Genomic DNA, 25,591 nt, shown 5'->3' on the forward strand with positions numbered 1-25,591 from the left:
AGTAGTTCCTGGCAGATAGTAGCTGTCTATAATGGTTTTCTGTCTGCTTCCCAAATAATCCTCATTTAGGGAGGAATTCCAAATGTGATTGGTGAATAGGAATTTCATATTTTCCATGAGCCATTCATATTGAATAAACTTTGACTCTCTTCTTAACATGTGCTTTATGGTATAAAGGTAGGCTGTAGACTACACACCTCATTTAGGGCAACTTGTGTATGTGTTGTGTATTGTACCTAGCTGTTTTGATACTGATTTTGAATTTTGTGCTCAACTAAAGCTTGTAATGAATGCTTGGTATGTAAGGCTGCTCATGCACATGCTTTTCACATGTTGTCTCCTTTAATTTTTGTGACAACCCCATGCCATCATTAACCTCATTTTTCAGGTAAAGAAGCTGAGACACACACACACACACACAAAACAAAAAGAAAAAAAAAAAAAGAAGCTGAGACACAGAGAGATTGAGCAGCTTGCCAAGCTGTACACTGGGTGGTGGTAGAGTTGGAAGTTTCTAGGGTATCAGTAACCTTAATTCATAATAATTTTTATCTCACAAGCTTAAACTTAACAAACTTGTGTTTCCTGATTATACTTTTTTTTTTTTTAACTGAGACTAAGATCTAGAAAGATTAAAATATTGCCATCAGCTGTAGCTGTAGTTAATCTTCTGTTTCAGGACTGAAGATTTGTTTCTTACCTTTTTGGTAGTATTGAATTCATTGTAAGGGTTGAAAACAATGCATTCTTCTTCCAAAGTTTTAGAATTCTATATGTCTATAAACCTAGTATCTTAAATTTGTGATGTTGAATGTTGTGTCCCCTTGATGGACTAGAGCAAATGATTCTTGGTTCTGCCTACTTATACTTAAAAATAATTTAGTATAAATGTGTGTTTTTGACAGAAACCTTAAAGTATTATGAATTGTCCAGTATCTGGGAAGGGGTGTCTTTGTGTATGAACCTGTTTATTTTTAAAATGTGACTCAGCTCAATGAATAGCCTGGAAAGTGCTTATTGTATTTTCATAGACATGTAAATTGTGTGTTTATTGGGGATTAGTTATAAATAGATGTAAGGGACACATTATCAAATTTTTGTAATTTACTGATGACCTGAAGCAATATTCATGAGCCTCATCGTTGCTATTTTTGGAGTCACCTTTATAGCGTCATCCTTAGCCTTCTTGCTGGGTCATTTCTTCACAAGTTTTTTCTAATCATTTTACCTGTAGTGCTTTTTCCCTTTTATTTTCTAGACTCCTTCAAGTTTAGTTAATATTTATAATATATATATATAATTATAAAACATACTTTCAACAATGATTAATATTTATAGGTGCATAAAATTGTATGTTCATCACATGGCCAAAGGGAGAATTCATCTTTGCAGTGCTGGTGGAATATGTAAACCTGATTTGTTTTTGTGCATGTGTGTGTGTGTGTGCGTGAGTGTGTGTGTGTATGCCTTACTAATGATGACATGCAGCAGACTTTTGATGTAAATCTGTGAATGTGAACCTGAATACTAATGACCTTTCACCCCTGTTGTCAGCTTGCCCAAGTGCAAATAAATGATTCCATCCTTCCACACGTACTGATCAGTTACCTTATTCCATGCCAAGCACTCTGCTGGTTACAAGATGAGAAGTGAATGAATGGTAGTTGATGGTCCATAGCATATGGTCATTTATTTCTGTAGAATCATACACCTGGAAAATTCTTTTTAATAATTTTGTGCCTGTTATTATCAAAAACATTTACGTTCCTCTTTGAGTCTTACTCTTTTATATTGTTATATCTGTCTTTTCTACTAATAAATAATGCTTTCGTCTCTTTTTATTTTCTGTCCGTATCTCTATTAATCAGTCATCAACTTATTCATCATTTATTCAGTTTATCCATTAAATCATCCATTTCATTTGTTAAATGTATACCATGTACTGAGAATCATGCAAATTATTAAGAATCCTGAGTTATCAGGTATGAAATCTGCTCCTGAAGCCAGAAAGGAGAGAAAAGACAAGATTTTATGGCTGGGTTGGTCCCACGTTCTCTCTTTTAATTTTAATTCTCTTTAAAATTTTACCTTATCTTCACTATATTCTACTTCAGTGCTTAAAATATAGTAAGTACACAATATTTTATGAAGTTAATAGGAATTTAAATGTCATATAATTCCTAGTCCATAATCTTTTCATTTATTTCCAATTTCTCCTTCCTTTTATTCTGTTCTTTGTTGATCTTTCCTCTGTGTGCATATGTGTTTTCATTACCTGTCTTCTCTCTTCTGCTTCCTTTACTCTCAATGCCACTTCCTGTTTTCTTCTTACTCAACCCATTAATGTGCCCATTGTAGACACTCCAGCCTTTGCCCCCACCTCCGTTGTTTAACTGAAATTATCCACCCTTTTTTGACTTTCTTTTCCTTTTGCATCGGATTCTTCTTTGTCCCAGAGCATCTTATTTTCCCCTTTGCTTCTCCGGCCCACCTCTGAGGGCCTCTGAGGGTCTGCTGGTGTTCGTTACTTCTGTGCAAGTGTTTATGAAGTGGAAGAGACTCTGGTTGTGACACATCATCTGGGTTCTGAGAAGGAAGCAGAGATGGGCAGAGATGATGATGAAACTTGACTCATTCCCACTTTTTGACTTTCTCCTCAAGAAAGATGTGGCTAGTGCTCCATGACAGGACTGTGTGAGATTGGAGGAGACAAGTGGTAGGAAGTAAGACACATTTGATTTCACCTTGTTCACTTTGCCCAGGGACAGCTGTCAGCAGCTGCTCATCACGATAATGGAGAGCACTTACCTTTACCTTACTACTTAACAGAAACAATCTTATTTATTAAAAGAGAAAAAAATCTATAGCACTTTGATCAGATGACAAATTTTTGTTAAAAGTTAGAAAGTCTTATAATAACCTCAGGGAATGTTGATAACCTGAAAGAATTGTAATAACTTGGATATGTTAAGTTTTTAGTTCCTAATTGTAATGTTTGTTTTGGACCAGGTCCAATCTGTGTCTGTGGTTCCAAGTTCATTTCAAGTCAAATCACCCTGGCCATGCCTTCTGTACTTAACTATTCTACGCAAGGTACCATGAAAGCTATTAAAAACAGAAACCAAGATTGACCTAGTAATCTTTCCGTGTCTCTATGTATTTGGGGAGAGAAGGTAGGACACAGGTCTGAAAATCATGAGATTGGATGTGTTTTGGAAAGGTAAAATATACAATATAGGTTGTGTGTGGAAATTACTTTTAACATGGTTAATTAGGAATATTCACACTGGGGAAACATACAGACATAGATAATCTGATGTCAGGTCAAGCATTCAGCTTTTGATTTTGGGAATTGTGAATAAAAGACTCTTGGCTTGTTTTAAAATGTAGTCAAGTGTTAAGAGGAAATAATTATGAGTCACATTCAGAGAAAGGGAATGTCACTGTGGGCTGGTGGTAGAAAAGGTGGGATTTTATCTGGTTTTGTAGTCTGGATGAACTTCATTTTGCTCACTGTTGAATCTTGGGCAGCTAGAACAGTACCTGACACATGTTTGATGAATAAATATTTGACAGATGAGTAATTTGTGAGGAGAAAAGGAGGAATATTTCTGTCAGATGAGACCTCTGCCTCAGAATGAATTTGGTTACTTGCAGATGATAGTCTGGCGTCTGTTCTGATGCAAGTGAATACTCCACAATTAATGTGGGGAAGTGAGGTAGGGCTTACTGTGGATATTTAGGTATTTATGCCTTACCTACTTGTTCTGGAATCTAGACTTGATCTGATGGCTTATTCTTAAATGGGGATGGAAGAGAATTTAGATAATCCAAGTGATTTGGAAAATAAAAGGAACAAGTGATGATGTTCAGAATGATTTATGGTTGTGTGTGCTTCCCTGGAGGGATGCCTTAATAAATGTGAGTGTATAAAATTCAAGACTGTGTTGAAGGACAAGAGATTAGTCTGAAGTTTGAAGAAGCTATGCACATTGACCTATTGAATTTGGGAAATGACAGAGAGGAGGTCAAAGAAAATTTCAAAATTCTAATACTTGGCAATTAGAAACAGTGACTCCTTTGGCTGAAAGGGGAAAATGTGGAAGAGAAGCCAGAGAGACTGTGATAAGCCCACTCATGTGACTTGGCATATTGATTGGTTTATATTCTTCAAATGTATTTATTTGTTGTCCTTTATAGGACATGTGTGTGTTCATAAAGTATGTTCTAGTTTTCTTAATTCAGAGCTTTTAAGGACATTGTAACAAGAAACAAAATCCTACATGACGTGTGTGTGTGTGTGTGTGTGTGTGTGTGTGTGTGTATTACATGCTGTTTCCAACCTGCTTTTCTATGAGGTTTATTTAAATTTTATCTTGAAAAAGTAGAACCTGCATTGAGTAGCATCCATTCCCCCCTTGCACCTTCCATTATGCATTAGCAATTAACTCAGCTTCTCTCAGGTTGATGAATTTGAACTTGATCAATTATCTGATAGTAATTACCAGCACAGAGTGATGATTATTGCTGAAGTAACATTCTTATTTCATTTCTCTATGTATTTCAGGCCCTCCTCAAAGATGCACATTTGTTTGACTGCAGAATATGACTTGCTTTTTTGGCTTCTGGCACCGAGGTCAAACTATTTTAGATTTCTTAAATAGAGGAGTATTGAGAAAAAAATCCTCTGGTATTTTAAACTCTCCGTAAACTCTCCGGACATGGCCTTCTGGCCTTTAGGAGAAGGAAGAAATGGGGCCCAGTCTTTTCTCCTTGTAACAGGCTCAAACTCTGATTTTTGTGTTTCTTGACAATTTTCTTTTTATCAAGTCCTGGCAGGGCTGACCTGAATTTTTTTTCTCTCTCTTGGAGTCTGTGAGCTTCCCCATCAGGAAGGTGCCTCTCTGCTGCTTTGATTCTTTAGCATTCATAGAATGGTCTTTAGAACAGACGCGTGTAGACTGAAGGGCTAGCCTTTGCTCTTCTGGTTCTTTGAGCTCTTTGGAGGTAATTGAGAGAGAAGGTATGTGTTTGCTTGGACTGCAATAGTAAAATACCATAGACTGAGTGGATTAAACAATAGAAATTTGTTTTCTCAGAATTCTTGGGGTCAGAAATCTGAGGTCCATGTATCAGCAGGTTTCGTTTCTTCTGAGGGCCCCTCTCCTTGGTTTGTGGGTGATTGTCTTCTCTCTGTGCCTCTACATCATCTTCTCTGTGTGTGTGTCCCAACTTTTTATAAGAATATTAGTCGTATTGGCTTAGGGTCTACACTGATGACCTAATTTTAACTCAGTTACCTCTTTTAAAGACCTTATTTCTAAAGACAGTCAAATTCTGAGATAGGGTTATGGATTTTGGGGGGACACAATTTAGCATCTAATAGACAAATAGGACATTTGAAAAGCTTAAAAAATGATTAGGGAGAACCAAATGAAAGGCAAAATAGAGAAGAGGAAAGTAAATATTTATTTTTGCAAGGAAAAACAGGAGCTTTTATGTGTGCGGTGTGTTAGAATTGACAGTACATATGTTAATTTCATCTCCATGTCCTCCCACTGTAACACAAGGTGCAAGGTACTGTCCTTGATCTCAGATACCTCATCAAGGCTCAGAGAAGTCTCCTGTCCTGCCCAAGGTCTCAGAGCTCAAGAGTGACTGAGCCTGGACCTGAATCCAGCCCTTCTCAATCTGTCTGGTATTCTTTTCATCGCCCACACAGGGAGCAAAAAGACCGTAAACCCCCTTGGGCAAATTTCATAGCCTTTTTGGTGGTGTTTTGTTTTGGAAACTTTTGGGGTTTAGAGGCATCATCTTCCTTTCAGCCAGTTGTGTTCTTAATAGCTTTAACATTGGTAGTGCAGAAAAGAAGCATGGGCAGCAAGCTATAACTCTTTTGAGAAATAAAGATAAGCATGTTTTTTCAAAGGTCATCATTTTATTATAGAAGATTTCAAGCATGAAAAGAGTAGAGAGTGTGGTATTGTGAACTCTTGTATTCTTATTGCTCAGGCTCAACAATTATGAAGATGTTACTAAAATTGCTCCATCTATCCCTTCTTTGCTCTTAAAGCAAATCTCAGATAGGTTCCTTTCACTCTTTTCAGTATGTACCTTAAAAAAATAGAGACATTTTCTGACCTAATCTTAATGTCACTCAGAGTTTCCTGATTGCCTCAAAAATGCCCTTGTGCAGTTTGTTTATTCAAATCAGAATCCAAACTTGCCATGTATTCAATATGCTGGATTATATTCGACTATATTTTCTTGCCTTTTTTCTTGTCTGTTGTGCTCAGAGGTATTTTGTTTCCCCAGCTCTGCAGAGAGGGAATGCTATGATTTGGTTCATTTTGATGTATACTTTGTAGTAATGTTCCTTGGAAGTTTCAGAGCTCCTCACTGGACAGAGCATATAACAGCTTTTAAAAACAGAAACAAAAACAGTTCTGCCTTAGTTTTGAATGTATTTCTGTGGTCTTAAAGAATCATCCAAATAATGATTTCTTTCTGTGTACTAATTAACACCACGTTATTTTTTAAGAGGCTAAAACTTTTCAAGAAAAGCGTCAAGAATAAGTAAACATAACAAACATGAAAAAGTTATAATGCATCTCTACAGAATACATTGGTATACATGAGTACTACTTAAGGAACTTATTTCATTAACATTGACTCATTACATTTTGTCCACATGGAACATTGTTTTTATAGATTATTTTCCAACCATAACTCATGAATACCAAGCTGCTAAAACAAGTTGGTAAACACTTGCTTTTGTCGAACGTTATTTTTAAAGTCAACAGGAATGCTGCTAATGTGAGTTAGCAAAGATTCTGAATGCAATTGTTTGTTGCCAGCTTTTAAATATGACAGTCTTGTATTTTGCTAACTCTTTGTCTCTTCCAATAGGTATAAATGATCAAGGACTGTACAGAGTTGTGGGGGTGAGTTCAAAGGTCCAGAGACTTCTGAGTATGTTGCTGGGTATGCCTCTTTTCTAATCATTTTCCGTGCATTATTTGTTTATGTTCATTGACTTTACAACTTAATATTTCATAGTAATGTACAGCCTACTTGTAAATCCATTCTGTTCATCTACTGCCTAGATGAGCTTTCTCCTAACAGAGATAGTTGATGCAGAGAAGTAGATTAGTGTTTGCCTTAGCACAGATTATCCACTCCCTCTTTACTTAATAAGAAATGAGGGGAGACAAAAAAGAATGTGCAGGCTCATGGGCGAATGTCTTCTTGCGCTTGCTTCTCACAGGAAAGTAGCAGCCAGGCCTCTGTGATTTGCATGGCTTCCAAATTGCCTGTCCAGAGTCTTGACAGTACATTTGGTTGGACAAGACCACTGGGACTCACTCATTTTTATGTTGCTTCCAAAACTGTCACTTGACAGCAAGGATCTGATTCTCCAGGATTCATTGGTATTCACAGTGGCTTGTTTGTAGTTTGCACCAGGCTCTTCTCCAGAACCATGCATGCTCCATCTGTGCTGATAACACAGTGTTCTTTGGCATCGCAGACTGGAGGAAGTCAGAAAGTGAATTCATTTCATTACCCCAGACATTACATGAATGACAAAGCGCTTTTACATTACACACTGCTCTCAGGTTAGTGCCACCTGTAAGGCACCTCACTTCTCTCCCCACCCCAAAGCAGGCTGCCTCTTGAGGAGTGATGATAACTCATCAGGCTTGCAGGCCTATATGTCAAACCAATCTGTCATTTTGACCTTGCTAAATATTAATTAACTTGATATCTCACTTTAATTAATCAATATTAACAATGCCCTCAGGTATGCTGTTAATGCATTTAAACCTGCCTACATGTTAAAGTGTGGTGGGAAGAACTCATTTTTAGGAAGCATAAACCAAGATGAATAAAATCAACTGACGTGTTGCAGGTAGGATTGCTTGTTTGGCTGTATTTGAATTAAGGATTTAATAAGCAGTAACCTTTTTTTAGAGATTAACCGCAGGAAAATTTGCCCGTCATCAGTTGGAGAGCTGTCTTAGAATACATTCACTTTCATGAGATGTTTTCATTTTCAGCCTCTCTGGTTTAACTTGGGTGTGCAATTTTGGCAGTCAGATTTTCCTTTTTACCATTAGTGGTCTCCAAATTAAATAGACTCAGGTTGCCAGTGGTTCAGTAGCAGCTGGAAGAGTTTAATGGGACTACAGCATCTGCTTTTAGTTAATTTTAAAATTAGAAACACTTCTCTCATTTCCAAGATGGTGTAATAATGATTAGAATTGGAAGACGCTATTGGTATCAAAAGAGGATATTTTGGCTGAAAGGCACACTTTGGCAGTAAATTGGTCATAAGGATCTTAGCATTATTTTTATTATCTTCTTGTTCATGTTCAAGGGAAGTTCAAAAAAGGGTGTCTCTGGCCACACTGAAGTGTTAAGCTGTCTCAAAAGTTGTTTTTAATCTCATAAAATCCCACTTGATCTGCATCCCTGAACTAAAATGGTAGTTTCCTCTGCTCATGGGAAATGTCTCAAGATAATCTGAACTGGCAAGGTGTTTTAAAATACCCAAGCCCTCAAAAATTCATGACTTAGAAGATGGTTTTCACTTTCCATGAGACTCCGAGCAGAGAAGTCGGGGATACGAGTATGACAAAACCTGATTTCAGTTGTTGCCAAAAGAAATGCTGTGTTTTCCCAAGAAGTATTTCTTCAGGAAGTTGAAGAATTGATGAAAGGGAAATATACTGGTTTGTTATTTCCTTATTAAGGGGGTGGGTGCTATACAGTAGAAATGATTTTACTTAATCCACAATAATTCCTAGGATGAATTTAAGATTGCTAATCACAAACTTTGGGGTTTTTTTGGATTAATACCACTTTCTTGTTACTTTGTTACTCAGACTCTTAACAAAATAGATTTGTTCACTGTATCCTAATTTAAAATTCCCTTAATATACCTCTTTCCATCAAAGAAAAAGATATCTCATTCCATCTATCCTGATTCATGAAGCATTCAAAACAATTTATACCTCTTCCAAAAAAAGGATTTTAGAGTTTCTGTGTATTTGTATATACCCTCTCCCCTGGACATTTTTGTTTCCATTTTTTCTCACTTCCCTATGTTGTTGTTCCAGGGTTCTATATCTTTATTTACTCATGAGAGACACAGAGACATAGGTAGAGGGAGAAGCAGGCTCCCTGTAAGGAGCCTGATGCGGGACTTGATCCCAGGACTCCTGAGCCCAAGGCAGACGCTCAACCACTGAGCCATCTGAGCATCCCTAGAGTTCTATATCTTAAAGGGAAAAAAAAATTGGATGAATCTGCTGGATTTTTAGCTTTGTTCTTTTATTTTTTAAGGATTTTATTTATTTACTTGAGAGAGAGAGATAGCAAGAGAGAGAACATGAGCAGTGGGGAGAGGGAGAAGCAGGCTCCCCACTGAGCCCAGAGCCCAATGTGGGACTGGATCCCAGGACCCTGAGATCATGACCTGAGCTGAGGGCAGATGGTTAACCAACTGAACCACCCAGGTGCCCTAGCTTTACTCTTTTAAACCAATCCATGTTTTCTCCACTCTAGAGGAGTGAGTTCTGATGATTTTGCCCATTGTACTAGGCAGTTATTTTTTTTAAGTTACCATTTCTTTAGGTAATGTTTATTTCAAATTTCAATTCTTCAAAGTACAATTTGTGTGTAATGCTTTTTTTCTTTATAGAGATGAGAAATAATCTAAGCATTTAATATCTGAAGGAAAATTCCAAGGCATTTAATATTTTTTGACCAGAACTTCCATTTACTTGATTTCTTTAGTTCTTGAGGGTTGTTTACTTGGATGTTTTTCTATTATTGCCATTTTTATGTAACATATTTGTATATTGTTCGTTTGAAATGTCTTAAGTATTTGAGTACACTGTGTAAATGTGATAATTTCTAAAGAAAAGATGCATGCTTAGTATCTTGCATGTCTTTTTCTTCCCCCATCTCATTTTTTGGTGTGTTTTCACCCCTCGTATTTAAGATTAAAATAAAAATACTTCTTTCCATTCTTCCCCCCTTCCATCTTCTCCCTTTTCCTCTGCCAACAAGAAATACTAATGCCAGTTGACCTAAGAAAGTTCTCTAAATAGACGTGTCATCCCTACTCCTCCAGGTCAGGTCATGGTGATGGGAGTTGTCTTCTTAGTTGTCTTCCATCCTGGATGCAGAAGGTAGAGGTCTGCTAGCTTTTCCTGGACCGAGCTTCTTAAGTTTTTTTTTTTTTTTAAAGCCCAAGTGAGCAATTGTCTTCGTTCTCTTTTCAGGTGTTTTTCTTTCCTTCCCCTTTTGCTCTAACAGAGGGCATGCATTGACACATAGTTTTGTAAAAGTTGTTTATTTGTTTAAATAGAGACTTGGAGCACTTGGGGAAGGAAGGGAGAAATATCAGATGAGGTGTCTTTGGGTGAGTCATGGATTTTTAGTAAGTGGGGTGAGAATGTAACAGATTAATGACAACAATTATTGGTAGGTTAGAACTAAAATGAGTTAGACTTGTCGGTATTCTTCTTCTCCCTCCCCACCAAGAATGAAAACATCAGAGCAGGGAGGGGGAATTGTGAGAAAATGTGGTAGTAGCTTCTGTGTGTTGGTGAATTTGGTAGTTATTTCCAAATTTAACTTGTAAAACAGGCTGGGTGATTTTATTTTTAGACAGAAACATAGAAAACAAGAAATAAAACTGAGTTAGCAGTTTAACTTTAAAAAATAATTACCTTGTTTATTTGCAGGACAGCTTTTTAAATATAGATGGGGGAAAAGTAATGTAGGTGAAAAAATTCTGATTTTGGATTATAAAGCATATTCTCAAAATGCATTCAATCAGTGTTCTCTGGCAAGTATTTTTAGTCAATATTCAGAAGGGTGTCAGCACTTTGTGTTTAGGTGGGGCTGAAAATGTCCAGTTTCAAAAAAAAGAACACTGGTTACATAATTATGAAACATTAACCCAAATAAAAAGTCAGCTGTTTGTATCTGTGCTTGTTAGAGTGTTAACTAATCTGTAAGGGTGTTATCCCTTGGTCAGAAAGGAAGCAAAATTCCTTCCTCATTTACAGTAGAACCTATATTCTGATTGAACTCAGATATGTTTTTAAGTTTGAATCCCAAATAAGTTATTAGCAAATTTACCTGGTCCCAGTACATCCACTGATTGTAAAGAACTGCTAGGGATGATTGAGTTATTTGAAAACAGTGAAAAATTTAATAGAGGATTAGTACCATAGGCGCTATGTAGTCATTAGCTTCTGATATGACAGCTACTTTTTATTTCATGAATTCAAAGGATGGCTTATTTTTTTCCATAGAACGAATATTATTCTCAAAATATAGACTGATTATTTGGTAGAAAGATGAAAATAAAAGATTTCCTTCAGAAGCCTCCTGATTTTAAAATGCTGATTTGCCAGTAGCAAGTTGATTGAAAATGTTATCTGACTTGTATGTTAAAATGAGATTTAAATAATTGATTTAATGAGAGGGAGAATATTCAGTTACTGAAGTAATTGGTTGGCAAAGCCTTTAGAACAGAATTATTTAGTCCTAGTTATAAAGGATTGCACCTTTAATCAGGGTGCTTAATTTGATTTCTTGAATGTATCTGTGGCTTGTCTGACAAGCTCAGTAACAAATGAGTTCTGAATTGTAGGAACTGATCAAAATGTAATCAGTGTCAATTGCCATTGTTGTAGTTTATTGCATGTTGCTGTCAGTTGCTGTAATCAAGAACTGTTGAAGTGCTTTAAAAAGTCTCCAGACTTTTGAGTAATTGACTTCATATGTATGATGTTATGGCTGTGGAACATCACTTCCTGTTTTTCCTTTATTTTCAGAAAGTTTGAGAATAACATTGAGTTGCCATCTCTCCTTCCTCATGCCCAAGCCCAAAGCTTTTTAAGTGGCGTGCCTGACTGCATGCAGTGGTCCTGTGCTGACAGGCTTTTCTTTTTAGTGCCTTTCAAGAGAAAATACTAACAAGATGTTTCCTCCCCTGTATAGACAAATACAGTGTAAGGGAGGGGAAAAGTCTGAAATGAGTAGTTGTCTTGGGTCTTAGTTGAAACATCATTCTGGAGTGAGGAAGAAATAAGATCTCTTCCAGGGATGTCCGAGTTTTTTTTTTTTTCCCCCCTTTGGATGATGAGAGTACAGAAAACCAGGCAGGCTTCTATTGATTGTTTAATATCCTTCATCATAACCCATTTGCTACCTTTAAGTAGGAACCACGTCTGCACACTTATACTTTTAGTGACTGAGCAGTGGTAATTACCTACTCATTTAAACAACTTATGGGAATCTGAACACATTCCTGATTTGCTTTGATGCTCTTCAGGGTTCTGTGAGAGCCTCTACATGATCTTTATTGTACAGGTGAAAACCTGAAGTTCAGACAGATTTGGGATGGACTTGTTTTGGGTGGTGTAGCTGCTCAGGGTGGTGGTGGAAATCTAAGCCCAGGTTTGTGATAACACGCTGCCCTCCTCCTGGGTGCTGGTGCTGAGCCACAGTTGGCTACAGTAGCCCTGCCTTAGAAAGATTAAAGGTGCCACCATACCCAGAGTGCTTGACTTTTCCTTTCCCATCATCCTTTCCTTTGATTTCAACCAACACTCACTTTTCCCTTCTCAGAATTTGCTACCTCCCTTCTTCTCCAGTTTGTTTAACCACACATATTTTTCTTTCTTTTTTTAAAAAAGATTTTGTTTATTTATTTATTGAAGAGAGAGTGAGAGCATGAGCAGAAGAAGCAGAGAGAGAGGGACAAGCAGACTCCCCGCTGAGTGCAAAGCCCTACATGGGCTGGATGTGGGGCTTGATCTCATGACCCTGAGATCATGACCTGAGCCAACATCAAGAGTTGGGCACTCAACTGACTGAGCCACCCAGGCACCCCATATGTATTTTTCTGTAAAGCTTATTAGCTATCTGAAAGGACATTTGGAAGAAACACATCAGTAATACTTCCAGGACAAAGAAAACTAGTTTTATTTAGAAAGAATGTCAGAAGTGTTGCACAGAGGCTTCCAATAAATATTTATTAGATGAGTGTATAAATTGTGATGTTGATGTGAAAGTTGAATTTAAATTTATGTATCACCATATTATATTTTGGTTGATAATGCATTAATCTTCAGAAATATAATATGTTGAGTAGAGATCTTGGAAGTGTGGAAACATTTATCGTCCTTTCTTCCTACTGACTTGTTGCCATTTTGCCATTAACAGTGTTGACTATTTCCCTTGTCATAATGCAGTGTGATGACAGTAATGCCACCTGAGACATGGCAAAATATGTAGGCACTGCAAATGCCATATGCTCCAGGCCATAGCTCCTGAGTAGTGTCTTTAATAATAGTAATAAGTATCAGCATTATAGTCATCATGGCTGTATGTGCTCTGAGTTGTGAATATTGAAATGCTCTATTATGTCCAGAGCTTCCCTCCTCCCAGCCCCATCTTATCCTCTTCCTTTGATCTCTACTACAGATCTTCTGAAGTTGCTTAGGCATGTCTAATAATAGAAAACAGCTTATACTAGAAGAAACGGTGTATGTTTTTATAAGAAATCCTAGAATTAATTATTTGTGGTTTGGCCATTTAAAAATGGAAGCTTTGTGAGCCAGTCAAGAGGGACGTTGAGTGTTCTGGGTTTTAATCACTGTTTTCTTGCTTGCTTGCTCACTAGATGTAAAAACATGCAATGAGGTGGACCTGGAGAATTCCATAGAGTGGGAAGTGAAGACAATAACAAGTGCCCTGAAACAGTACTTGAGGTAAGCTCCTCTCAGTGATAGGAAGGAAGCATGGGCTCTTGGGCATCTAAGAAGTGAACACCAACTCTGCCCAGAGATCTCAATCATTGAGTTAAACCTTATGAAAAAGGGGACTTTTTACTTATTCTATGTTTTTTAAAGATATTTATTTATTCATGAGAGACACACAGAGAGAGGCAGAGACATAGGCAGGGGGAGAAGCAAGCTCCCTGTGGGGACCCTGATGGGGCACTCGATCCTAGGACCCTGGGATCACGACCTGAGCCGATGGCAGACCCTCAATTACTGAGCTACCCAGACGCCCCCAAAAGGTGGACGTTTATGAGGGATCTGAGTCTTCAAAAGTGTGGCAAGTAGTAGTTAAATGTGATTTGTTTGGTAAATTGCAAGGAATAGACTTGGTTTTTGAAATAGATGTCTATTGTTGATGTGAGTTTTAGGAATTAAGTGTTATGAAGCAGTGAGGAAGAAGGCTATTTGTTGACTTCATTGAATCTTGTTTATGTTTTGGGCTAAAATGAAGATTTTTGTTTTAGTTTAAATTTAAACCATTGAACCTAGCAGCTTATGATGATAACACATAAATACAAAGCTATTTGAAAAGAAGTTTACTTGATATTTTAAGATAAACTTAAGTTTTGCATTTATTATAGAAGATATTTAGGACCAGAGTTAGAATAGGGATCAGCATCTCTATGGGTCATTACCCTTTTTATAAAAAATAAAGGAGTTTAATGATAAAAAGCTTGAGGCTAGATGAAGAACAATAGAGAGTGAAAAAAGGAAAAAAAAAAAAGGAAAAAAATCATGACTGTAATTCTTATGCTGTGGTGCTCTGGAGGACTTTTGATTTTTGTATGGCAGACAAATGGCATTTGCTTCCCAGGATCGATTCTTTTTAACCAACACATAGGATTGTGTTTCAGGTATATATTATTTGGGTTTGAATGAGCACATAAAATGAACTGCTATTATATATTTTATATTTTAAGCAGTTCATCTCTTTGAAAAATTCCAAGTCTGTAAAACCAGAGAGCTTAGTATACTGACTCCTCTGGCCCCATTATCCTATTTCTACAGTCATCAACATTCTACTCTTCTTATTTCTTCAGTCCCCCTACCTGCTACTTGTCTTGGATAATATTTGAAAGATTTTCTAAAACATCATATTGCTGTACCCATAAATATTTAAGCATATGTTACAAAAAGGACTTTAAAGAAAGACAATATAGAAAGATGAAAAGAATATAATTATCATACCCAACAAAATTAATATCATCCAGGACTCAGTCTATGTTTTATTTTTTACTGATTTTTTTCAAAAGGTTTTTCATATTTATTTAAATTCCTACAGGGTTTGAATAATGTCAACACATTTCATTTGATTGATATGTTTTAAGACACTTTTAATCTGCACAGTACCCTGCCTCTGCAAAGCTTTCCTTTCCCTCGGCATTTTTATTTGTTTGTTTATGAACCTGAGTCATTTCTATTTATTTTTTATTTTTTAAAGATTTATTTATTTATGAAAGCGAGAGAGAGAGAGAGAGAGAGGAGGGAGGCAGAGGGAGAGGGAGAAAGAATCTTTTAAGCAGATTCTGCATTGAGCATGGAGCTCAGTGAGGGGCTTTAGCTTGATCTCATGACTCTGAGATCATGACCAGAGCCAAAACCAAGAGTTGGCCACTCAACCAACTGCGCCACCCACGTGCTCCAACCTGGGTCATTCTTACATAGAAATTTCTGTGTTTTAGATGTGGCAGATTGTGTCATGGTGTCGTTTAACATGTTTCTCTAGCCATCATATTTCCTTTAAACTAGCAGTTAAATCTGTAGACTTTATTATATTCAGGTTAGGTTTTTTTTTTTTAATTGACTTATTTGAAGAATACATTGTTGTGGTGTTATATTCTTTCTGTATTATGTAAGGAGGCCTGTGTTACCTGGTAGTCTCACTTTTTCATTTCTTTGTTTTTAAAGATTTATTTTAGAGAGTGTGTGCAAGTTGGGGGAGGGGCAGAGGGAGAAGGGGAATCTCAAACAGATTCCTTGCTGAATGTGAGCCCCACATGGGACTCAACCTCAACCCAGAGATCATGACCTGAGCTGAACTTCAGAGTCAGAAGCCTAACCAACTGAAGCACCCCAGTGCCCCTGGTTGTCCCACTTTTTTAATGAGATTAAAATTTATCAGTGAGTTTAGATGTGTATTACCTATTTTTGAGTATTTAAACAAGATAATTTTAATAAGTATTGAATATTTTATTTAAACAAACAATTTTAACCATTGTTTACATTTTTTATTAAACTACGAAGTACATTATTGTTGTCCCTAGTTGATAAGGGGATAAAATTAATGCTAAAGCTATATGTTAATGTCTATCTCCTTATCTGCCACTAATAGTGACTAATAGTGAATTATGGACAAAATGAATCTCCTTAGCTCGCACTTGGGGATTAGAATCTAAGCTTCCTGAAGATAGGTATCTTAAATGTCTTGTTCACTGTAGTATCTCTAACATTTAGAACTGTATGTCACTCAGATACAGGGAAATTTTGCATCCCCCAGGTGATATTTGGCAACATTTGGAAATATTGTTGGTTATCACAGTTGCTGGAAAGGAGGTGCTACTGGCATGTGATGAGTGGAGGCCAGTGATGGGCTGCTGAACATCCTACAGTGCAGGAGGCAACCTACCATTGCCCCCAAATGAATGGAATGTCAGTAGTGTTGAGATTGGGAAATCCTGTAATAGTGGATGAAGGAAAGAATGGCAGAGAGATGTAAAAAATATAATGACTTGCATATATTAACTTGATGAACAAGGGGTGCTGCCACTCCAGGAGGTAGCTTTAAACCCATTTTACTGTTTGGTAAACTCATGGCTAGTACAATTAAAGGGATTGATCAAGGTGGAAAACTAAAGGCAAAAATCCAATTCTTTTGTAACAGTCGCGGTTTTTTTCCCCACCCTGTTCTACATAGTCCTTTTTTTCCTGATGGGGTAAGTAGTTTAATAAACTTAGAGGATCTTTTTATTGACTACCATACATAAAATTTCTTTTTGGTTCTTGATACTTTTTGAAGCTAGTTCCTTATCACTACTGGTCTTGTGTGCTTTTTCTGCCTTTTTCTCTCATTACGTTGCTTTATCTTTTGAATTCTGCTTTTAAGCAAACATTGCCTACAGAACAACATTATGAGATGCTATTATTATATAACTTCACTCCTAACAATATACACAGTCTGCCTAAATGTGATAAAGTGATTATCATAAAATGGCAGATGCCTTGGGAGATTTTGAAAGTTAGGTTGCTGTTCTCTCCACTGTGTTATTTTTAGCAACAAAAATTCAGTAATTAGGGTTTTAAGTAATACTTTTTCTGGTGATGCACCAAATGAGAGAAAACTGAATTTTTATTTTGGCTATCTGGTTATGGCCTGAGCATGTGCATTTCTCTCAGTACAAGAAGTAATATGGTGTGATGGTCAAGAGCATGATTGGAGGAAGCCTGTGTGGGTTGGAATCCTAGCTTTGTCACTTAGGGTACCATAGCACAAAGTTGAATATAGTTTTTCTCACCCAAAAAGCTGTTGCTCTTGAATTCTTCTCACTGCAAATAATCCAGCCATCTTACTGGTTGGGAGGTTGGAGGTGTAAGAAGGGAAATAGCCAAATCCCTAAAACATTAAGAGAAAGATAAAGAAAAGATGCGCATCAAATACATGTATGGCCTCTTCCTTTTTTTTCTACTAACTTGAGGCAAAGATTCTTTACTTTAGTGTTTTAGAGGGCTGGATACCAACTCTCTGATTGATTGCCTATCGATTCAGACCATAATTTTGATGTCCAGCGATGTGTTCATTACGATGGTTTCGCATCATGAGGGGGCAAATGAGCTATTTTTGAGGTTTTTAGTAAACTGATTTTACCTAGAGGAAACTTTAAAGCCTGCAAATTGGAATGGAACTTTTCAGGAGGAAAATGCTAGCTTAGATAAATATTAGGATTTATATTCATAGACAGATCCCAAGGGGTGGCACAGAGAGGTAGCTCGAAACATGTTGGATGGCAAGTTAAGAGTCACAGTGACTCAGTATAATACATTTTGTGTGGGGAACTTGTCATGTTTATTACTGCTTCCCTATCATCAACAATATTTAATACTTATTGTTTATGCTGTATTGAGTAGCCGACATATGGCAATGGTAGAAGTAGCTTGTAGAAGGTATTTCGATGCAAATTCATTTTTACTAGAAAAGAAATGCTCTCTATGGCTTTTCTAGGTTGTTCTCTTCCACACACACACCCCCGCCTACCCCCCACCTTTTTTTCAGTACTGCTTAGTTTTCCTTCTGTGCTAAGTCCTCATTTTCCTTCCTTGCCATTTTCCATTTATCCATATTTTGAAACAAAAAACCCCGAAAGTTTACTTCTTTTTATTTAGGCTGTGGTATAATTGATTTTATTTTTCTTCTTTAAATGAGAGCGTAGGAGATGGAGGGGAGGGAGAGAGGAAATAAGGAACAGCTTTTCTTCACTAGGGCTTTAAGTTTTAGTTGATGTGTCTACGGTTGTCTTTGTGTCTGTGTGTGTGTGTTCTGTAGTATCCTAAGTTGTATGTACAGAATATGACCTGTAAATATATTTTTCCATCTGTTTTATTTTTTAAACAGCTTTATTGAAGTGAAATGGACCTGTAATAAACAACATATTTTTATAGTGTACATTGTGATAAGATTGACTTGTGCATACACACCTGTAAAGCAGTTACTGTAATCAAGATAGTGAACCTAACCACTACCCCCCAAAGTGTCCTCATGCCCCTTGGGAATCCCTCTCTCCTACCCTTCTCTTCCCACTCTCTTATTCCTAGGCAACCACTGGTCTGCTTTCTGTCCTTGTACATTGATTTTTGTTTCTTATAATTTCATATAAATGGAAGGAAAATTTTTTTTAAAATTAAAAAAAAACTGGGTGCTTTCATTTAGCATAATTAGAGGCTCGTTTGTTTTGTAGCATGTACAGTAGTTCACTCCTTGTTGCTAACCAGTGTTCCATTGTATGGATACACCACAGACTTTTTTTTTAAAGATTTATTTATGTGAGAGAGAGAGTACATGTAGTGGGGGGTGGGGGGACAAGAAAAGAGGGAGAGAATCTCAAGCTGACTCCCCACTGAACACTGAGCCTGATGTAGAGCTTGATCTCACGACTCTGAGATCATGACCTGAGCCCAAATCAAGAGTTGGATACTTAACTGAGTCAGTCACCCAAGTGCCTCTACACTACAGATTTTTTAAAGTATCTGTTCAGCTCTTGATGGATATTTGGGTTGTTTGTAGCTTCTGGCTATTACAGATAAAGCTACCAAAAATTCTTTGAGTGAACAAGCTCATATTTCTCTTGAGTCAAGCCCTAAGAGTGGAATGTCTGTTGAGATTGTATATTGGATATATGTTTAACATTTTGGGAAACTGATGAACTGTTTTTTTTTTTTTTAATATTTTATTTATTTATTCATAGAGACAGAGGCAGAGACACAGGCAGAGGGAGAAGCAGGCACCATACAGAGAGCCTGTCGTGGGACTCGATCCCGGGTCTCCAGGATCACGCCCTTGGCTGCAGGCAGCGCTAAACCGCTGCACCACCAGGGCTGCCCACGAAATGGTTTTTTTTTTTTTTTTTTCCCCAGAGTGGTTATATTTTTTTACATTCTCCCCAGAAATGTGCAAGAGTTTTTGTGAACTCTTGATATGGTCAGTTGTCTTCATCTTAGCCATTCAGACAGGTGTGTAGTGGTATCTCGTGCTTTTAATTTTCACTTCCATAAATACTGATAATCTTAAACTTTTTATGTGCATATTTGCTATCTGTGTGTCTTCTTGGGTGAAATGTCTGTGTCTTTCATGCAATTAAAAAAAATAACTATTTGTTTCCTTATTATATTTTGATAATTTTAAAATGTATTTTGGATACATCCTTTCTCAGATACGTGTTTTGCAAATGTTTTATTCAGTCTGTGGCTTGTCTTTTCCTTCTTTTACTAGTATCTTTTAAATAGCATCAATTTTGATGAAGTCCCAGTTTATCATTCTTTCTTTTTTTTAACTGTACTTTTGGTGATGTACCAAAAATCTTTGCCTAACCCAAAGTCACAAAGGTTTTCTTTTATATTTTCTTCTAGAAGTTTTATGGTTTTAGGTTATACTTTTAGATCTGTGATCTGTTTTGAATTCATTTTTATGTAAGATATGAGATTAGGATCCAAGTTTGCTTTGGAATATGAATGCCTAATTATTCGAGTACCACTTGTAGGAAAAAGGAAAAGCTCTCTTTTCTCCTCTAAATTGTCTATTGAGTGGACTATACAGTTTTTCTATTTTAGTTTTCTAGTGTGGCAAATTACATTGATTTTGTTTTAATATTAAGGCAGTACCACATTTCTGTGATAAACCCAGCTAGGGCATGATGTATTATTTGTTTATTTATCTTGTTGAATTTGAATCTTGTTGATTTTATTTCTGTTCCCTTGCTTATTTGGGGTTTAATTTATTCTTTTTTTCTCTGACTCTTCAATATAGAAAGTGAAGTCTTTGGTTTAAGGCCTGTCTTTTTATATAGGTGTTGAATGATACAAATTTACCACTGAATACTACTTTACTAGTAACATCCCTTAAAGTCTGTTGTGTTTTCCTTTTCATTTGGTTCAAAATACTTTCTAGTTTCTCTTTCTTTGGGGTTTTCCAGATATCTTTCTGTTATTGATTTTTACTTCAGTTTCTTTTAAAACATTTTATTTATTTATTCGTGAGAAATAAAGGGAGAGAAAGAGGCAGAGACACAGGAAGAGGGAGAAGCAGGCTCCATGCAGGGAGCCTGATGTGGGACTTGATCCCAAGACTCCAGGATCATGCCCTGGGCCGAAGGCAGGCACTAAACTGCTGAGCCACCCAGAGATTCCCCCTTCAGTTTTTATTGTAATAAGAGAAATAGCTGGTATACATTAAACCCTTTTAAATTGAGATTTGTTCAATGGCCTAAAATATGGCTTATCTTGATAAATGTTCCATATGCACTGGGAAAGAATATGTTTTCTATTCCTGTTGGATGGAGTGTCATTTAGGTGAGGGACATATCAATTAGGTAAAATTAGTTGATAGCTTTATTCAGATCCTCTGTATCCTGATTTTTTTGTTTACTTGTTCCATCAGTTACTCCAACAGAGAAGTATTTAAATCTCCAGCCATGGTTGTGGATTTGTCTGTTTCTTCTTATAGTTCCATCAATATTTGCTTCATGTATTTTGAAACTCCTGTTATTATTAAATACATTAACATTTAGGATTATTATGTCTTGTTGATTAATTGTCCTCTTTATGAATAGGAAATAAACTCCTTTATCCCCACATTTCTTCTTGGCTTTTATATATGCCTTAATTTTTTTGTGTCTTTGATTTTTTTTTTCTTAAGCATTTGAAGAGGAATTCTGGGTTACACAATATAAACCTCTTAACAATTTTTAATATCTTGCCAGATTGCCCTCCAGAAAGACTGTGCAGATTGATACTTGTCTAAGTGTTCTTTAAGTGTTTTTACAGAGATTGGAGATCTGGTCTTTTAAAATTTAAGATACGTATAAAGATTGACTGAAATGTAGTATTCTGTTGACCACAGGATAAAATACACTACCATTTGTGTAATCTGCTTGGTAGAAGATTAAAATTATGTGGATATTTTTTACATTATTATCAATTTTATTTCATATCTCTTTTAATGTTTCATAGGCATAAACCAAAAATGGATATCATATTTCTATAGTAGAGATATGTAAGCAGAGAGGATATTTGTTTAAAGTTTTTAATTTTTTTGTAGCATCTTCAATTAATATACTAGAGATGATTTTCAAAACTATATACTTATGTTTGGTTAGATAGAATGTTTGACTTTAAATAAGTTAGTATAGAAGGAAGTTTTATATATAAAATCAGATGTTTGTAAAGGTACTTTCCAAGATTATGAAATATGTGATTAGATCTGATAGGGATTTGTGGCTGCTTAAGCTTTGGTAGTGCCTGGTACAGATAGTAAAGTAATCCATTTGATTTATAGATCTTTTTGATATGTAAAAGATTTCCTAGGGAAAGTTTTACACATTAGCCTAGAATTGCACATTATATTTATAATCTCTTATAAAAATTGAGCGCAAAGAGCAGTGATGTGTTTGGTAATTCTGAACTGTCCTTTTCATACAGGAGTCTTCCAGAACCTCTTATGACCTATGAGTTACATGGAGATTTCATTGTTCCAGCCAGTAAGTATTATGTAGAGGCACAGAGACAGTTGGGTCATTGACAGTGTGTTTACACTAAAATTTCCTCTTGAAAAATCTAACTTAATGCTCTTGTAATCTGTGTTAAAGATAGAAGTCACTTTAGAAGATGTTTGATTTCTTTCCTCTTTTAGAGACTATTAATATATTCATTCATTCATTCACATTTTTTATTGCCTACTGTGTGCTAGTCACTGGTAGATTACTGGGTACATGGAGCTGTGAGGGATTTCTGCCCTCTGGAGTCCATTTTTCAGAAAGTATTGGGGCTCATACACCTCCCATTATCCCATAAAACATATAATAATGGCATGAGCAAGATGCTTTGGGAACACAGAAGTATTTAACTTGCCGAAGGTTGGGACGATTCACAGATTTGGAGAGATTAACAGGTTGGAAATGGCTTCACATAGATATTTAGTTGGAAATTACAGGCAGAAGGATGATATTGAGATAATGCCAGAAGCCCACACAGTATCTGATAGTGAATTATATGTGATAAAATATTAAATAAAAAAGGCCTTAAAAACAAAAGGCCTATAGTTGGTAGAATTTTAATTTGTGATTAAATTTTTCGTGAGTCCTACTCATTTGAAGCTGTCTGTTTTCTCTCTATTATTCATACACCTCAGTTTCTGTGTTTGACACATGGTGTTTGATCATCAGTCTTCTGAAATACATGGGTGTGAGGTATTTAATAGTTAAGGATATGAAAGTTGAGACATGTTAAGTAACTTGCCAGGTTATAGGGATCTTTATTTAAAATTCAAAACCCTAGCTCCACTGGCTAAAACCTGAGGGATTGGTTTTCACAGGTGCACTGACAGTAGCTATAATTGTATTTTCATTTCCTTTTTTTTTTTTTTTTAATTCTTCCCCCTTGGATGTATTCCATAGTTTAATCTCCTGAAAAATTTAGAGCAATCCCTTTGGGTCCTATGGTACTGCTGCCCGAACATTGCTTTAAATGTTATCTTCTTGTGAGGTCTTTGCTGCAGCCAGTGTGTTACAGAGAAAAGCAATGTGTAGGCCCAACTAGACTGTACCTATAAAATAGGCTTTTGGAAAAGGCAAAAAATATGGTTCTACTCACTCCTGTTTTTGTGTGGAAGAGGATTTTTTTTTTTTTTTTTTTGAGAGTTTATGTGATCAAGGAAGTGGGGGAAAATTTTCTTGGCAAAAACTCAAGCAAAGGCTTAGTTGTTTTGATTCCTTCCCTGTGGCATTTTTGGCAAACTAGGGAAAAGAGAAATTGAACTCTCTTTGGAGGACAGTTGTTTCATGTTGTTCGCCTTAGAGACTGGAAAAAGCAGAAGAATGCCAGTTTTAATCTAGAATCATTTGAGAGTTGGAGAAAGATAAAGTGATTATGGAGTGAGGTTTTAAGTGATCACAAGTTCGTGTCATTATGATTATCACGCCTTACAATGGAAGTCCTTGTGTTTGAAATTCTAACGTCAATGTTTTTTACCAGATAAAGTCTTTGTAAGAGGTAGGAACTTATTAATGAAGTCTGTGGTGGTAGGAAGTGAGTTTAAAGAGTTTGTTGTGGCTGTCCTTGCAATGTAGTAGAAGAGATTGCGTAAATATAAACAGTATCATCACCTGCTAGACTGGGGCCTTTTGTGTTTTGCCTCCCAGCTTTCTGGGGATGTTGTAATAGAGTCTCCAACAATGATTTGAATAACAGGCCTGTTCCAAAGAAATACTATAGCTACTGTAATCATTGGCATGTATTTGCACCCAAGTGGAGCTGCTGTTAGAACGGGACCTGTAGTTACCTTATTTAATGAGAAAAAGTACATCTGTTAAGCTGGTGTATCCAGTATTCCCAATGTGGACTTTAATTTTTTATTTGAATCTCTGTGAGCACCCCTCTCGGTACTCACTGTGCCTCTCTTAGGAAAGAGTGTAGAAGCAAATTCTCTAATCTCTTGCACATGTACTTGCAAGTATTGCATAAAAACAGTTACAGAAGTCAGGTGGCCAAAATTAGTCTTCCCTTTTCAATATTGTTGGGAAATTGGAATTGTGGTCAGGCTATCATTTTCCATTAACAGCGGCATAGATGGCCTTGTTGTGCGAAAATGTCTGTTAGCAGAACTGCCTGCTAAAATTATCAAGCATCGCCAATCTTTGTTACTGCCTCTCATATGAGCATGGATAAGAATTTTTGATTCCTTTTGGTCATGTTGCGAAGGTTTCCATCTGTTCTGGGCTGTTGAGATGGTCTCTTTTGCTCCCCCTGCTGAGAGTTCTGAAGGTTACTCCTGGGTCCCTTTATTTTCTCTCCTTGGTTTCTTCTCCAGTGGCTTCTGTTGAGAACCCATGGGTTAATTTCCGGACTGCCTAATATAAATATGAATTTTATTTTTTTGATACCACAAAAGACAAATATTTTTTGCTCTTAATTCTTAAAAAATACTGACTATTCAGTGTTAAATGCATTGGGAAATTATTATTATTATAATTTTTTTTTGAAAATTAAGAGAGTTAACTTAAACCCTCTCAGCTGAGAGAGTTAACTAAAATTGCTGAAGGGAAGTAGAGTCCATCTGTCTAGGAAAACCATTCCTTTGTTTCTCCTTTACTCTCACACACAATACTTGATTTCTGACACCTTTGGTCACCAGCTGTGTGGGTTTTTCCCCCCACACTAACCAATTCTGCGACGCCAGCCAGGTGTCATACAATTCAATTCAGTTCTGATTCTACCTGCGTGAAGTTAGCATCAGGTCCCGCAGGGCAAAAGCTCAGTCCTACAAGATGGCCCTCACTCCAGACACCAGTTGTGGGGTCCAGGTTGTCTTCAGGACTTCTGCCTAACCCACTAGAAATCAGTTTCACAACTCCCACCTTAGGTATGATAAATGGCTCACAGAACTCAGGGAAACACAAAGTTGTATTTCCCAGCTTATTCTATGATGAAGGATGTGATAGAGGATACAGATGAAGAGCCAGATAGAGAGATACATACATTAGGTGAGATCCAGAAGTGTCTTGAGTATAGAAGCTTCTGTCCCTGTGGAGTTGGGTGCCACCACCTTGGCATGTAGATGTGTTCACCCTCTTTGAAGTTCACCGGACTCTACTATTTTTATGGAGGTGTCATTATGAAGGCATGATGGATTATGAATTCTCTCTCCCTCTCTAGAGAATGGGAGGTGGGGCTGAAAATTCTGAACTTCTAATTATGGCTTGGTCTGTCTGGTGATCAGCCCCATTTAGGAGTCCACCAGAAATCACCTCATTAGAACAAAAGATGTTCAAGAAATTATCACCCAGGAAATTCCAAAGGACTTAGGAGATCAGTGTCAGACACTCTGACCACTCACAAAATTATGGAGGTTGTTGGAGCTTTGTGTCAGGATCTAGGATCAAAGACTAAATATTAGAATAGAAGATTCTCTGGCACTCCTATGGCTCTAAAGGCTTTTAGGTTCTCTCTGCCAAGAACCAGAA

The 25,591-nt window shown here is 36.7% G+C and overlaps 1 protein-coding gene across 6 annotated transcripts in view; it reads left to right on the top strand.

Moving 5' to 3' along the window:
* The window catches only part of ARHGAP10 (Rho GTPase activating protein 10), a 318,329-nt gene that overhangs the window by 189,298 nt on the left and 103,440 nt on the right, over positions 1-25,591 (top strand). For all 6 annotated transcript variants that reach the window (XM_038558962.1, XM_038558960.1, XM_038558961.1 and 3 more), the window contains 3 exons: positions 6,910-6,984; positions 13,709-13,796; positions 22,053-22,111. In XM_038558962.1, the coding sequence (XP_038414890.1) occupies positions 6,910-6,984; positions 13,709-13,796; positions 22,053-22,111 (222 nt within the window). The remainder of the gene's footprint in view (positions 1-6,909; positions 6,985-13,708; positions 13,797-22,052; positions 22,112-25,591) is intronic.

The sequence above is a fragment of the Canis lupus genome, chromosome 15 (genome assembly GCF_011100685.1).
Source record: "Canis lupus familiaris isolate Mischka breed German Shepherd chromosome 15, alternate assembly UU_Cfam_GSD_1.0, whole genome shotgun sequence".
Lineage (NCBI taxonomy): Eukaryota > Metazoa > Chordata > Mammalia > Carnivora > Canidae > Canis > Canis lupus.